Source organism: Balaenoptera acutorostrata, chromosome 12 (genome assembly GCF_949987535.1).
Source record: "Balaenoptera acutorostrata chromosome 12, mBalAcu1.1, whole genome shotgun sequence".
Lineage (NCBI taxonomy): Eukaryota > Metazoa > Chordata > Mammalia > Artiodactyla > Balaenopteridae > Balaenoptera > Balaenoptera acutorostrata.
In genome coordinates this window covers 32,383,732-32,398,196 of record NC_080075.1, presented here as the reverse complement: position 1 = coordinate 32,398,196, position 14,465 = coordinate 32,383,732, and the positions used below count along the sequence as shown (strand labels likewise).

The following is a 14,465-nucleotide window of genomic DNA, read 5'->3' as shown; positions in this document are numbered from 1 at the left end:
AAAAGATAAAGATCTCTGCCATCATGGGACATAATAAACAAGTACCTAAATGAAATATATGGAGTGTCTGATGGTGATAATTGCTAGGGAGAAAAAGCAAGGAAGGGGGAATGAGAATTGCTGGGAGGGGGATGGTGATTTAAAATATGGTGAATAAGGAGGGGAAAACAGATCGTAGTCAGTCAAGACTTGAAGGAGGTGATGAAGTGACCCAGGGGAGGAATAGACTTCCTGCCATGGGAGGAGCATGAGGGCTCTGGCGATGTTCGATGTTCGCGGACTGGGAAGGCCACCGGGACGGGAGCAGCGTGAGTGAGGAAACAATGGAAGGACGTGAGGTGGGGGAGGTGTGAGGGCCTGATCACAAGAGACTTTAGCTTGCTGTTGTTGTAAGGGCCTTGGCCTTATTCCAAGCGAGTTGGCAAATCACTGGATTTGCACAGAGAGGCGATATGTTCCGATGTGTGTGGCAGTCGTATTGAGAATAGATTTGGGGACAAGGGTGAAGGCAGGGAGGCCAGTTAGAAGACTGGTGCAGCTCAGAATGGGAGAAAATATTTGCAAACGAAGCAACTGACAAAGGATTAATCTCCAAAATTTACAAGCAGCTCAGGCAGCTCAATATCAAAAGAACAAACAACCCAATCCAAAAATGGGCAGAAGACCTAAATAGACATTTCTCCAAAGAAGACATACAGATGGCCAAGAAGCACATGAAAGGATGCTCAACATCACTAATCATTAGAGAAATGCAAATCAAAACTACAATGAGGTATCACCTCACACCAGTCAGAATGGCCATCATCAAAAAATCTACAAACAATAAATGCTGGAGAGGGTGTGGAGAAAAGGGAACCCTCTTGCACTGTTGGTGGGAATGTAAATTGATACAGCCACTATGGAGAACAGTATGGAGGTTCCTTAAAAAACTAAAAATAGAACTACCCTACGATCCAGCAATCCCACTACTGGGCATATACCCTGAGAAAACCATAATTCAAAAAGAGTCATGTACCACAATGTTCATTGCAGCTCTATTTTTACAGTAGCCAGGACATGGAAGCAACCTAAGTGTCCATTGACAGATGAATGGATAAAGAAGATGTGGCACATGTATACAATGGAATATTACTCAGCCATAAAAAGAAATGAAATTGAGTTATTTGTAGTGAGGTGGATGGACCTAGAGTCTGTCATACAGAGTGAAGTAAGTCAGAAAGAGAAAAACAAATACCGTATGCTAACACATATACATGGAATCTAAAAAAAAAAAAAAAAAAAGTGGTTCTGAAGAACCTAGGGGCAGGACAGGAATAAAGACACAGATGTAGAGAATGGACTTGAGGACACGGGGAGGGGGAAGGGTAAGCTGGGACAAAGTGAGAGAGTGGCATGGACATATATACACTACCAAATGTAAAATTGATAGCTAGTGGGAAGCAGCTGCATAGCACAGGGAGATCAGCTTGGTGCTTTGTGACCACCTAGAGGGGTGGGGTAGGGAGGGTGGGAGGGAGGGAGACGTAAGAGGGAGGAGATATGGGGATATATGTATATGTATGGCTGATTCACTTTATTATAAAGCAGAAACTAACACACCATTGTAGAGCAATTATACTCCAATAAAGATGTTAAAAAAAAAAAAACCCAAAAAACAATCCAGACGATGGGGACCAGGCCCGTGGTGATAGGGGAGAATCGGTCTGATTCTGAGTATGTACTGAAGGTGGTGCCAACAGGATTCACCGATGGATGGAATGTGGGGCATGAGGAAGAGTCCAAAGTGACTGCGGGGGTTTTGACTTGAGCATCTGGAAGGACGGAGTTGCACTTGCTTATAAGAGGAAGACTGTGGAAGGAGCAGGTGGGTGGGTGGGAGGTGTGAGTAGGAATTGGATTCTGGAGATGGCACATTCGAGAAGCTTATTAGATGTCTAGTCGGAGATGTTAAACAGGCAGCTGGAGTTCAGAGGAGTCATGCAGGTTGGAGAGAGCTCCACGTGGGGTTCCTCAGTGTATATGTTATTTAAAGACATCAGACTCGAGGGGAACCCCAAGAGAGTAAGAGTGGATGGGGAGGAGAAGGGGTCTGAGCCTGGAGCCCCGGGCCACTCAGATGATCAAAGCACAGGTGACAAGGAGGAATCAACAGAGACTGAGAAGGCGTGGTCAGTAGGGTGGGAGGACCACAGCCGTGATGCTCTGTAAGGCAAGGGGGATGTTTCAAAGACAGGAAGTGACTGCCTCTAGCAAATACTGCTGCTGGTTGATTTTTGAGACCTGAGTCCTCGGTGACCTTGACAGGCAACTTTCAGTGGAGCAGAGAGAATGGAAAGACAAGAATTAGAGACAAGTGTAGACAACTCTAGGCGTTTTTCTGTAAAAGGAAGAAAAGAAAGTAGGTGGGAGCCAAAAGTGCTGTTTGAAAGTTTTCTTTTTAAATGATGGGGGACTAGTGTCACATGTTTGAACGCCGATGGGAATGATCCAGTAGAGAGGGAAGCGTGATGACACAGGAGAGGGGGAAGAGGATCACGTCCTTGAATGGGTCAGAGGGCATGAGTGCAGGGGTGGCGTTGGGTCGGGGTGCAAGCAGAGCACATTTGTAACAAGAGGGAGGGCAGGTGTGGTGCCGGTGCTGGTGGGCTTGCAGGGGGTGGGGTCTCTTCTGATTGCTTCTGTTCTAAGAGAAAGAGGAAGCAGGGTCACTGGCCCAGAGTGACGACAGGGAGGAGGTGTTAGAGGGCTGAGAGGAAAAGAGAAGGTGTGGAATGCTCATGTCCGGCGGGGGGAGAGCAGAGGACCAGGGAGTTGAGATGGAGTGGACGACAGCAATGGACCCACTTGAGGCTGTGACATGAACTTGGAGTGAGACCAGCCTCTGGTTTGCTATTTTTCAGCCACGTTGGATGTGATGGGGAAGAGCTGGGTTTAAACCTAGGTTTGGTTGGCCAGATATACAATGGAGCAAGAGAGGGCCAAGGGAATTTAGAAGTGGGGAAGGGCAAAGAGGCCAAATATAAACTAGCTAGGATGTAAATTATGATTATGCTGCATGTATCATTTCTGTCGAGAATGAGGACGATTAGAGGAGGACTTACCTGCAGGATGCAGGGAGAAAAGGGGGACTGAAATCACTGAGCAGCCAGCCGGCTAGCTGGGGTTACCAGGGGTTAGGAAAGTCACCAGCCCTGCTCCTCACCAGTGTGTCTGCTTAAGGAGAACCAGCCATAGAAATCACCTGGAACTTGGAGGGGGGAGGAAATTACACCTGAGAGTTCCTGGGCAAAGTTGAGTGTGGTAAGACTTAAGTCCTATTTGGTGGTCAATTGCTAGTTCTTTAAAAAAACAAACAAACAAACTTTAATTTCCTTAAAATAAATACTTGAGGTTTCTGCTTTTGTTCTTCTGTTAGAGGTTATATGCTTGTATTTTATCATCTGTTCTTTTTTATTTTAACAGCTTTTTTTTGCGATAATCCACATAAATACAAGCCCCTATTTAAAGTAGACAATTCAGTGGCATTTAGTTTATTAACAGAGTTGTGCAACCATCACCCGTCATCAACTTTAGAATATTTTCATCATTCCAAAAAGAAATCCTGTACCCCAAGAGCAGTTGTCCCCCATTTCCTCCCAACCACTAATCTATTTTTTGTCTCTATGGGTTTGCTTATTCTGGACATTTCATATAAATGAAATCATGCAATGTGATCTTTTGTGACCACATATGAACTTCTTTCATTTAGCATAATGTTTCCAAGGTTCATCCAAGTTGTAGCATGTATCAGTTCTTCATTGCTTTTTTTTTAAAAAAATTATTTATTTATTTATTTATTTATGGCTGTGTTGGGTCTTCGTTTCTGTGCGAGGGCTTTCTCTAGTTGCGGCAAGCGGGGGCCACTCTTCATCGCGGTGCGCGGGCCTCTCACTATCGCGGCCTCTCTTGTTGCAGAGCCCAGGCTCCAGACGCGCAGGCTCAGTAATTGTGGCTCACCGGCCTAGTTGCTCCGCGGCATGTGGGATCTTCCCAGACCAGGGCTCGAACCCGTGTCCCCTGCGTTGGCAGGCAGATTCTCAACCACTGTGCCACCAGGGAAGCCCCTTCATTGCTTTTTTTTTTTTTTTTTTTAATCAGTCATCAGTTTTATACACATCACTGTATACATGTCAATCCCAATCGCCCAATTCAGCATCATTGCTTTTTATTATCAAATAATGTGCCATTGTATGGGTACATCACATTTTCTTTATCCATTGATGGACATTTGGATTGTTTCTACTTTGGGGCTATTATGAATAATGCTGCTATGAACACTCATGTACAAGTTTTTGTGTGGACTTAAGTTTTCATTTCTCTTGGATATATAATGAGATGTAGAATTCCTGGGTCAAGTGGTAACTCTCTGTTTAATCTTTTGAGGAACTGCCAGGCTATTCTTCGAAGTGACTGCAACATGTTACATTTCCACCAGAAGTAGATGAGGGTTTCAGTTTCTCCACATCTTTACCAACACTTGTTATTATCTGACTTTTTGGTTATAGCCATCCTAGTGGTGTGAGATGTTCTCTCATTGTGGTTTTGATTTGCATTTCCTTGATGGCTAATGATGTTGAGCATCTTGTTGAGCATCTTTTCATGTGCTTATTGGCCATTTGTGTATCTTCTTTCAAGGAATGTCTGTTTTAATCCATGGCTCATTTTTATTGCGTTATTCATCTTTTTATTATTGAATTGTGTGAGTTCTCTATATATTCTGGTTACAAATCACCTTATCAGATACACATGGGCAAATATTTTCTCCTGTTCAGTGAATTACCTTTTCATTTTCTTGGTGGTGTGTTTTGAAGTATCCTCCTATTGTTCTTTATTTTTAAAATATTTCATTTTTAAAATTATGTAAGGAATACATGCATACAATGAAAAATTAGAAAACTTTGAGTGATACCCAAAAATGAAAGGAATAAACAAAACATTTGTAATCTTATCATTCACAGATAATTGCTGTGAACATTTGGGGTTTGATCCTTTAATTAAAAAGAATTCTCATTATTCAGTTTTTAACCTGTTGTAAATCTCATCCATTGTGAATAACTTTCCATGTCAATAAACATTTCTACATCATTGTTTTTAATGTTGTACAACATTTAATCACATGGATGTACAGTTTACCCAAAAAGTTCCTTATTGTCAGATGCTTAAGTTGTTTTTCCCTGTTATAAATGTTGTTAAATCTCTATGCATATCTATAAGTACTTTCTTTGAATAGATTTCTAGAATGGGAGTGATGGGTCAAAGTGTAGGCACATTTTTGGGGCTGTAGAAACATGCAGCCAGATTGCCTTCTGGAAAGATTGTGGCCAGCTACGTTCCTGCTGGCAGTCTGTGAGAGAGCCAGCCCTTGGCCAGAAGCTAACCTGGTCCACACAAAAAAGCAATACTATTGTCAGTAGCACTGTGCTAGGCACTGTTCTAAGCACTTTATACATACAACTCATTTATTCCTCACTGTAACTCTGTCAAATTGGTACTAGTATTTTTCCATTTTACAGACAAGATAATTGAGGCACAGAGAAGTTAAGTTTTGCCCAAGGTCACACAGCTAGGAGTGGCAGGATTTGGACCCTGAGACAGACTCCCTTCTGGGAGAAAGCCTGGTACTGTTAAGTACAATGCTGTCTATTGCTTGAAGATAGTCTTTACAATGCTAAGAAAGTTTCCTTTTATTCTTAATTCATGAGAGCTTCATTTAGAAATAACTAAAAATTTTATAACAATTTTATAACCCCTCACACTCCCTTCTTTTTTGCCTATATAGATCAGGGGTTGGCAAGCTTCTTCTTAAATGGCCAGATAGTAAATACTTTAGGTTTGGGGGACATAAAGTCTCTGTCACAACTACTCAGCTCTGCTATTGTAGTTAAGAGGCAGACAATATGTAAATTACATAACCAGGTGGCGGGCTACCGGGCCATAGTTTGCAAATTTCTGTTATAGATGATCATTTGGGTTTTCTCTCCTTGCTTATTGATACTGAGCCACTCCTGCATTCTGGAATAATCCAGTCTAATCCATGCAAAATCTACTGTTGCAATCTATTTGTTAGTATTTTATTTAGGACCTTTATATCTCTGTTCAGGAATAGGATTGATTGTGTGTGTGTGTGTGTGTGTGTGCGTGGGTGTGTGTGTGTGTGTGTGTGTGTGTGTCCCCTGGTCAGGCTTCACAAAATGAAAGGGAGAAACTTCATTTTTTTTCTATGCTGTGGGACAAAGAATGACTTATTCTTTGAGAGACTGATGGAACCTGCCACCAAAGAAACCATCTTGGCCTGATGTCTTTTTTGGAGGTAGTTCTTTGAGATCTCTTCCACTTTCAGGAAGTGATCTCTTCATGTTTTCTATTACTTTTGAATCAATTTTGGCAATTTATATATATTTTTAGAAAGTTACCTACTTCATCTAGATTTTCCAAGGTTTTTCCATTGATTTGGGTGTAGCAAATCTCTTAATATTTTTATTCTCTCCATAATATCTTTTTATTTGATCTTTCTTATTCCTAATGGTGTACCTACTTTTTAACATTAGATTTGGTAAATAATCTAATGTTTATTTTATTGGTCTTTTGAAAGTTTGCTCTGGGATTGAATTATCAGTTGTAATATTCTCCATAATTCTACTCATCATTTTCAAATTATCTTCCTACTTTTCTCTAATTTCTTGAGTTATCAGGTTATTTATTTTCATTCTTTTTGTATAAAAGCAAGAATATTTAAGACTAAATTTTCTTTTGAGTACAGACTTGGCTACCAAATTTTAAGACATAGCCCTCTTACTCTTGGTATTTTCTAAGGATCTGTGATTTTAGTTTTGGTTTTTCCTTTGACTCAGAAGGGTTTTAAGAGTACATCTTTAAATTTCTAAAAGGTTGGGATTTTTGATTTTTGAGTTTCTCATTAGTTTCTAGTTTTATTATTGAGGTCAGAGAGTGTGACTGGTAATGGGTTTATTCCTTGGACTTTATTGACATTGGCTTTGTGGCTTTTAATTTTTTCTAAGTGCTCAAATTGTGCTGGAAAAGAAGGTGTAAGTTCTGTTTTTAGATTACCTGATGGTTGTGTATTTAAACGACACTGTTAATCATATTACTCAGAGTCTCTGTCTCCATATTCTTTTTTTAAAAAAATTTACTTGGTTTTTCAAGACTGAGGGAAATGTAATGACTTTCCCACAGCTATCGTGTTCCTGTCATTTCCTTGTACAAAACACACTGATTGTTGCCTGTTTATGCCTGACTCTGAGCCTGAGTCATAAACTCAAATCTTTAAGTATCTGAGCTGAGGAAGAAAAGAAAGACTTAAGAGGAATCAAACAACTAACTTGAATTCCATTCTAACCATTCCTACCTCTGTGTACATATTTGCCTGTGTGTTAGCGTGTGTACTTTGGGGGGATATATGTGCATTTCAGCATATACATCTCTCTTGGGCATGTTTGTGTAAATATGTTCTTTTGTGTGTCCGTGATTGGGTGAGTTTGATATGTGTGTCTGTGTATGTTTATTCATCTGTGGCATCTTTTTCTTCAAACTGAACTTAAAACATCACGGCTGGTGTCTGCCTTGCTGGCTGTTTTGAGAGTCATTACAACTCAGAAAGCTCTGCTACCCTGTATCTTAACCCACCTGAACCTCTTTTCCCCTTTTTGGCTGCAGAAGATCCTCCTGGTAAGTTGGTCAGACAGAGACTCTCTGTAGACTCAGTCTTACTCTGGCACCCACTTGGTGCTCTGTCTAGGCACCATATTCTGGCCACACAGATGGTGTTAGGGCCGTACTTCCAGGATGGGTGGAGACTCTGAGAACCTCAGTCCACGCTCTCCCCATTGTACCTGTTCAAGTTCCCTTGGTCTGCCTGCAGCATGTGCTAACCCTTATTAAGGTGGAGCTTGACGAACTGGGCATTGGTCTAAAGGAAGCACCAGCATTTCCAGAAACTCATGATGGGGTTCAGTTCATTTTATGGAATCAGAGCAAGCTCCAGGGAGATCCCCTAGTTGACTGCCTCATACAGAGGAGGAAAGCGGGCCCCAGAATGGGGTCTCCTGACACCTTGTCCTGGGCCCTTCCCATGGAACTGGGTGAGCTTTACTGGTACGGGCAGCACAGACCCAGTGCCTGGGCCTGTGTGGGTTTTGGGGGAGGCCGGGAAGAGTGATGATCCCACCTTCAGAGAGCTTGCTGACTCCCTGGGTGACCGGACATCTGCACAGAACACAGCTGAAGGAGCATTCTAGACACAAGAGCCAGAGGGCCTTGCCCAGGAACACTTAGAAGGCGGGGAGACCAGTGTGTACCCCAACAGGCCCGTCCACCTTTGCCCACACATATGAATAAGCGAAGGAAGGAAGGGGCAGAGAGTGTGTTGCACAAACTTCCTTTCTCCTCACCTAATTTCCCCCATTGAGCATAGTGTCTTTTGAATAATGGGCACTTAGTAAGTGCTGAATTTCAGGAACGCTGCCTTGATTTGACCTTGCAGGAGACTAAGTTCTGATTTTGGAAGCTTTTTTTTGTCTGGGGTCCGGGGGGGATCAGGATAGCCCTTTGGGGTCTGAGTTTTCCTGGGTCTACTGTATTTTATTAATAAATAACACTTTATTGACATTTCCCCCCAAAGAGTTATCCTATGTATCCTCTGATTTTAGCCTCAGTATGCCCCTGGAATGCAGGGGGCCTGTGATGATTATGCCCACTTCACAGAAAGGAAAAGGGAGGCCCCAAGAGCTTAACAGAATCACACAGTGAAGGTAGGCAGGGCCAGGGCGAGAGCCTCTGCCTCTCAACACCAAGCAGGTGTGAAGACCTTTCTCCTGACTGTACAGTTAGCCCCTGGAGAGGCAGGGAGTTACAGCTCTCTGCTCCCCCGAACTCACACCAGCAGGAGAGATATGCAGTCCAGGCCAGCCCATCAGCCTTGCTTGGTGTTGGTCCAGAAGAACCTTGCTTAGCAAATTCTGTTTCTGAAACAGTCTCTTTTTTTCTACCCACTCAGGAGGAGGAGTTCATTGATTGGTGGAGCAAATTCTTTGCCTCGATAGGGGAGAGGGAAAAGTGCGGGTCCTACCTGGAGAAGGACTTTGACACTCTAAAGGTGAGCCCTCCTCACAATGTCCTCTTCAGTCTAGCAGTCCCTGGGCATGCGCACTGGGCAGCGGGAGATGCAACTGAAAGAGAATATATGTATACATATATGTACATGCATATATATTTATGGGTGAAATGATACCTGGGATCTGTTTTAAATTGCTCAAGAAAAGTAAGGATGAATTATTTAGATGATGTGGGTCACCCTCTGATAGATGTTCAAAATATTAAAGATGATTGAAATTGCAAAATACTGAAAATTGCTAAAGCTTGGAGATGGGTACTTAGGGATTTGTTATACTATTCTGTCTCTTTTAAAGTTATTTGAACTTTTCTATTATAAAAATTTTCCATTAAAATTAAAAGGAAAGTCAATGTGAGAATGTACCTCTGATTCCCCCACCTCTGCAACTGGGATAGAAATTACCCAGCACATATAAAAATATGGTAGACTCTGTTTCTGTGGAAAAAACCCCGGAGCCTGAAAAACAACACAAAACCAGGGATGAGTCAGCCAAATTCTGGTATTTTGAGGAAATTCCACAAATACGGTTATACTTTTTAAAAGCAGACTACTTTTAAAAAAGATAACCAGAGGTGACTCAAAATTACTCCCTGAAGGAGTTACATAGTGTCGTGGAGAGGGTTACCAGGTAAAATTCAGGATGCTCAGTTACACTGGACTTCAGATATATAATGAATAATATTTTAGTGTAAATATGCTTTAAATATTGCACAGAACATACTTATCTAACAACTATTTGTTGTTTCTCCGAAATTCAAATTTAACTGGGTGTCCTGTATTTTCACTTGCTAAACCTGGCAGCCCTACCTAGAGAGCAAGAGGGGGCCAAGGCTGTCAGACATGCAAGAAAAGCCCAAGGAGCTCCCTAACAGGGACTAGATGAAGGGGGCTTGAGGCTTGTTGGAGTGGTGGGTGACCAGTATAGAAGGTGATCTCACAAGGTGGCCAGAGCTGCCTCTGGTACGTTGGATGCCCCCATGTCATTGTACCTGGAGACCTGGAGGGGCAGAGATGAGGCCTCAGGCAGCAGCAGTCAGAAGGCTCAGGCCTCCCCAGGCAGCAAGTTCTTTGTTGACTTGGTAGGTGGGTGTGTGAGGCTGGGCAAAGAGACAGAACTATTTGTGTACCAGGAAGAAGGTCCGACATGTTAAGTCTGGCATGTGGTACTGTGGCCTTGCCAAAAAATGAGAAAAGCCAAGTAAGAATGAGGACTCCTGCCAGGGTGGCCCATGGCCCTGGCACCCTTGCCACTCCCTCAGATGCCGGATGCTGAACTGGCGCCCAGCCCACCAGCTTGACCTCTCTGAGATCTGTGACAGTTTCCAAGTGAAAATGGGCTGTCTAAAACCAAAATGCATTCAACCTGTTTCTGGGGGGAAAAGCAGATCTGGAAGAAACGCTGGTTCTTTAGGGATCACTAACCACCACCACCAACATGGGTCTTTGAAAAATAGCTTATAGTATTATGGAGAGAATGGAGTACACAATGGGTGGGGGGGAAAACCCCATATTTTGGAAATTGCTATCATAGGGAAAAAAAGACAACTCATAGTCACAATAGTGAAAGATAGAAAACAAAGATACAGCAAGAAAGCATAGAAAAGCAGAAATCATAGAAAAACACAATAGAAAAAGAATATTAATTTTCCTAATAAATAAAACTGGGTTACAGTCTTTTACTAAGTGATAAGGACTCAGACTTCATCAAAAGTCAAAATTCATTATAATGTCTTTAAAAGACACATCTAAGACAATACAACTTAGAATGGCTAAAAAAGTAAATATGTAGGCAAACAAAATAAAGTAAGTGCAAACAAAAGAGAAACAGATAGAAAATAAAGTAAAAAGCAAAGGAAACAAAATGGAGTGTTTTGTATAAATAAAAGATGTACATCTCAGTGCAAAAACTCCCAAACATTAATGTATGGAACAATAAAGCTTAGAAATCCTTAAAGCAAAAATGGATAGGAATATATAAAGTAACACCCCACACAAATGAAGGCATGAAATTACAGAAATTAAAGTTGCAGTGGTGATTTTAATGCACCTCTTTCCTGGACAGATGAAACAGGCAACCAATAAATAAGGAAATAAAAGATCTGAATAACAAGGTAAATATTTTCTAAGCTACAGCAAGAGTAGCTTTAAAATAGAGAATAAAAATAATTTAAAAATGGAAAATGCATTTTTCCTAATGCTCAGAGAACACTTACAAAATTTGATCACATATTAGGTTAGTAATAGGTTACCAAAAGCAGAAATCATACAAGACAGATTTAAATGCAATAAAACGAGAAATTAATAACAAAAGTTTAAACAAAAAGACCAACCACTTGGAAATTTAAAAAGTATTTTATTGGGACTTCCAGTATGAACATGGCTGCATAAGTCAGCATTTTTCACTTTTTCTCTTTGGAAATCATTCAAACCCACAAACTTCATTTTCAGTAAAAGTTGGAAACAAATAAAACCCGCAGACTCCAAAATACATGTAAGGGCTGTCCAAAGGCAACTGAGATTGGGTAGAAGCCACTCGGCAGTAAATGAAGAGAAGATGCATGAAAATGATGAAAGGTCATAGTGGTAGCAGATCTCAGCAAACCCCATACTTCCTAATAAAAGAATGTTGATAATTATTTAAGACAGGCTATGGATTCATGGGGACTTCTTATCTATTCTCTTTACTTTTGTGTGTGCTTGAAAATTTTCATAACAGATAGTTAAAAATATAATTCCCGAAATTGAAGTTTCACTGTAAAATATAAAAATATATCCTTTGTTCACAACAATGGACATGGGAACTTTGGAGACAGGTTCAGGCTGGTGACAGAAGCCTCTTAGACCTGGTTTGGTTCAGAGAAACAGAGAAGGTGGAACTACACAAGAATCACACAGATGAACCATATTTGTAGGGAACAGCCTGCCTCTGTTATGGGAACAAAGGAAATAACTGGTCTAGGAAATCCAACACATTTAGTGACAAGTAATAATAAAAAACAATAGCACAGTATTAATTTTAAAATACTATGAAAAAAAGAAGAGAGAATATATAACAAAACTTAACCAAAAGAAGAGGATATATACCCACCAGAAAAATTTCTCCAAGGAACAGATGAGATGAAAGATTTTGCTGTTAACTTTTTAGAAATAGGGTGGTCAGAATGCAAGCAGAAATAAAAGAATGAAGGGATGGTGAGATGAGAAGATGTGAAATATGAGCTAGTAAGATTCAGGAAAAAAGGAGAAGAAAACATGAAATTGGAAGGAGCACAGGACAGAATGGCCACATTGGAAAACACAGAAAGGGGCATAGAGGACAGAATGAAATGGAAATAAAGAAAGAGTTATAAAAGAATAAAGAGAAAATGACAAACATAGTAGTCGGGGAAAGGAGATCCAACATTTGCATAATTGGAGTCTGCAAGGAGGACAACCAAAACAAGGAACTAAAACAAACAGTTGATAGTTTAATAAAACTTCACTGAAATGAAAGAATACTTGAGTACGCATATTAGAAGGTCTGCTGTGTGTCAGGAAAAATTGACCCAGATTGGTCAACCCAGGGACATATTCTAGTGTAGTTATTGGACATTAGAGATAAAGAAAAAATTCTTTGGGTAGTCATACATTCTCCCCCACAAAAATTTAAATAATTTAAAAAAGGAAAGAAATCAAAGTGACTTCACTTTCTCTACAACGTTTAATGCCCAAAGATGATAAAGCACCATGTGTAAGATCATCAGGGAAAGAAAGGGTGACCCAAGGATTTGACATTCAGTCAAGCTGCCCTTCAAGCAGAAAGGCTACAGACACACAGGTATTCACATTCAGGAGACAGGTAGTATGGCTCCCAGGAGCCTGTCTTGAGGGACTCCTACGGGATGAATTGGAGCTCATCTAGGAGCCGTCTCAACTTGGATGTAATTGGGAAAACCATAACAAAAGGAATGGTTGTGAGCATATTTTACCTTAGGCCTAAGATGGAAACAAATGGGAGGGTTAGGGTAACTGGACAGAATGTAAATACCATATATACTGAAAATGTAGAAATGATAAAACTGACAAAAGTTAGGTAAAGGAGGAAAGAGGATGGAATACAGAGTAAGGGCACTGATAGTCATATTACAGAATAAATAGAATTGACAGATATTATTTAAAATTGGCAAATCACGAAATGTGGAAACAACCTAAATGTCCATTGACTGATGAATGAATAAACAAAATATGGTAATTACATACAACGAAATATTATTCAGCCTTAAAAAGGAAGGAAATTCTAACACTCCCTGACACCATGCACAAAAATAAACTCAAAATGGATTAAAGACCTAAGTGTAAGGGCAGACACTATCAAACTCTTAGAGGAAAACATAGGCAGAACACTCTATGACATACATCACAGCAAGATTCTTTTTGACCCAGCTCCCAGAGAAATGGAAATAAGAACACAAATAAACAAATGGGACCTAATGAAACTGAAAAGCTTTTGCACAGCAAAGGAAACCATAAACAAGACGAAAAGACAACCCTCAGAATGGGAGAAAATATTTGCAAATGAAGCAACTGACAAAGGATTAATCTCCAAGATTTACAAGCAGCTCATGCAGCTCAATAACAAAAAAACGAACAACCCAATCCAAAAATGGGCAGAAGATCTAAATAGACATTTCTCTAAAGAAGATATACAGATGGCCTACAGACACATGAAAGAATGCTCAACATCATTAATCATTAGAGAAATGCAAATCAAAACTACAATGAGATATCATCTCACACCGGTCAGAATGGCCATCATCAAAAAATCTAGAAACAATAAATGCTGGAGAGGGTGTGGAGGAAAGGGAACACTCTTGCACTGTTGGTGGGAATGTAAATTGATACAGCCACTATGGAGAACAGTATGGAGGTTCCTTAAAAAACTACAAATAGAACTACCATACGACCCAGCAATCCCACTACTGGGCATATACCCTGAGAAAACCATAGGTCAAAAAGAGTCATGTACCAAAATGTTCATTGCAGCTCTATTTACAATAGCCAGGACATGGAAGCAACCTAAATGTCCATCGACAGATGAATGGATAAAGAAGATGTGGCACATATATACAATGGAATATTACTCAGCCATAAAAAGAAATGAAATGGAGGTATTTGTAATGAGGTGGATGGAGTTAGAATCTGTCATACAGAGTGAAGTAAGTCAGAAAGAGAAAAACAAATACAGTATGCTAACACATATATATGGAATCTAAGGGAAAAAAAAAAAAAAGGCCATGAAGAACCTAGTGGCAAGATG

The 14,465-nt window shown here is 40.6% G+C and overlaps 1 protein-coding gene across 15 annotated transcripts in view; it reads left to right on the top strand.

The window, feature by feature from the left end:
- DYSF (dysferlin) overlaps nt 1-14,465 on the top strand; it is a 234,093-nt gene that overhangs the window by 183,473 nt on the left and 36,155 nt on the right. For all 15 annotated transcript variants that reach the window (XM_057558086.1, XM_007175528.3, XM_007175525.3 and 12 more), the window contains one exon: nt 9,053-9,151. In XM_057558086.1, coding sequence (XP_057414069.1) covers nt 9,053-9,151 — 99 coding nt within the window. The remainder of the gene's footprint in view (nt 1-9,052; nt 9,152-14,465) is intronic.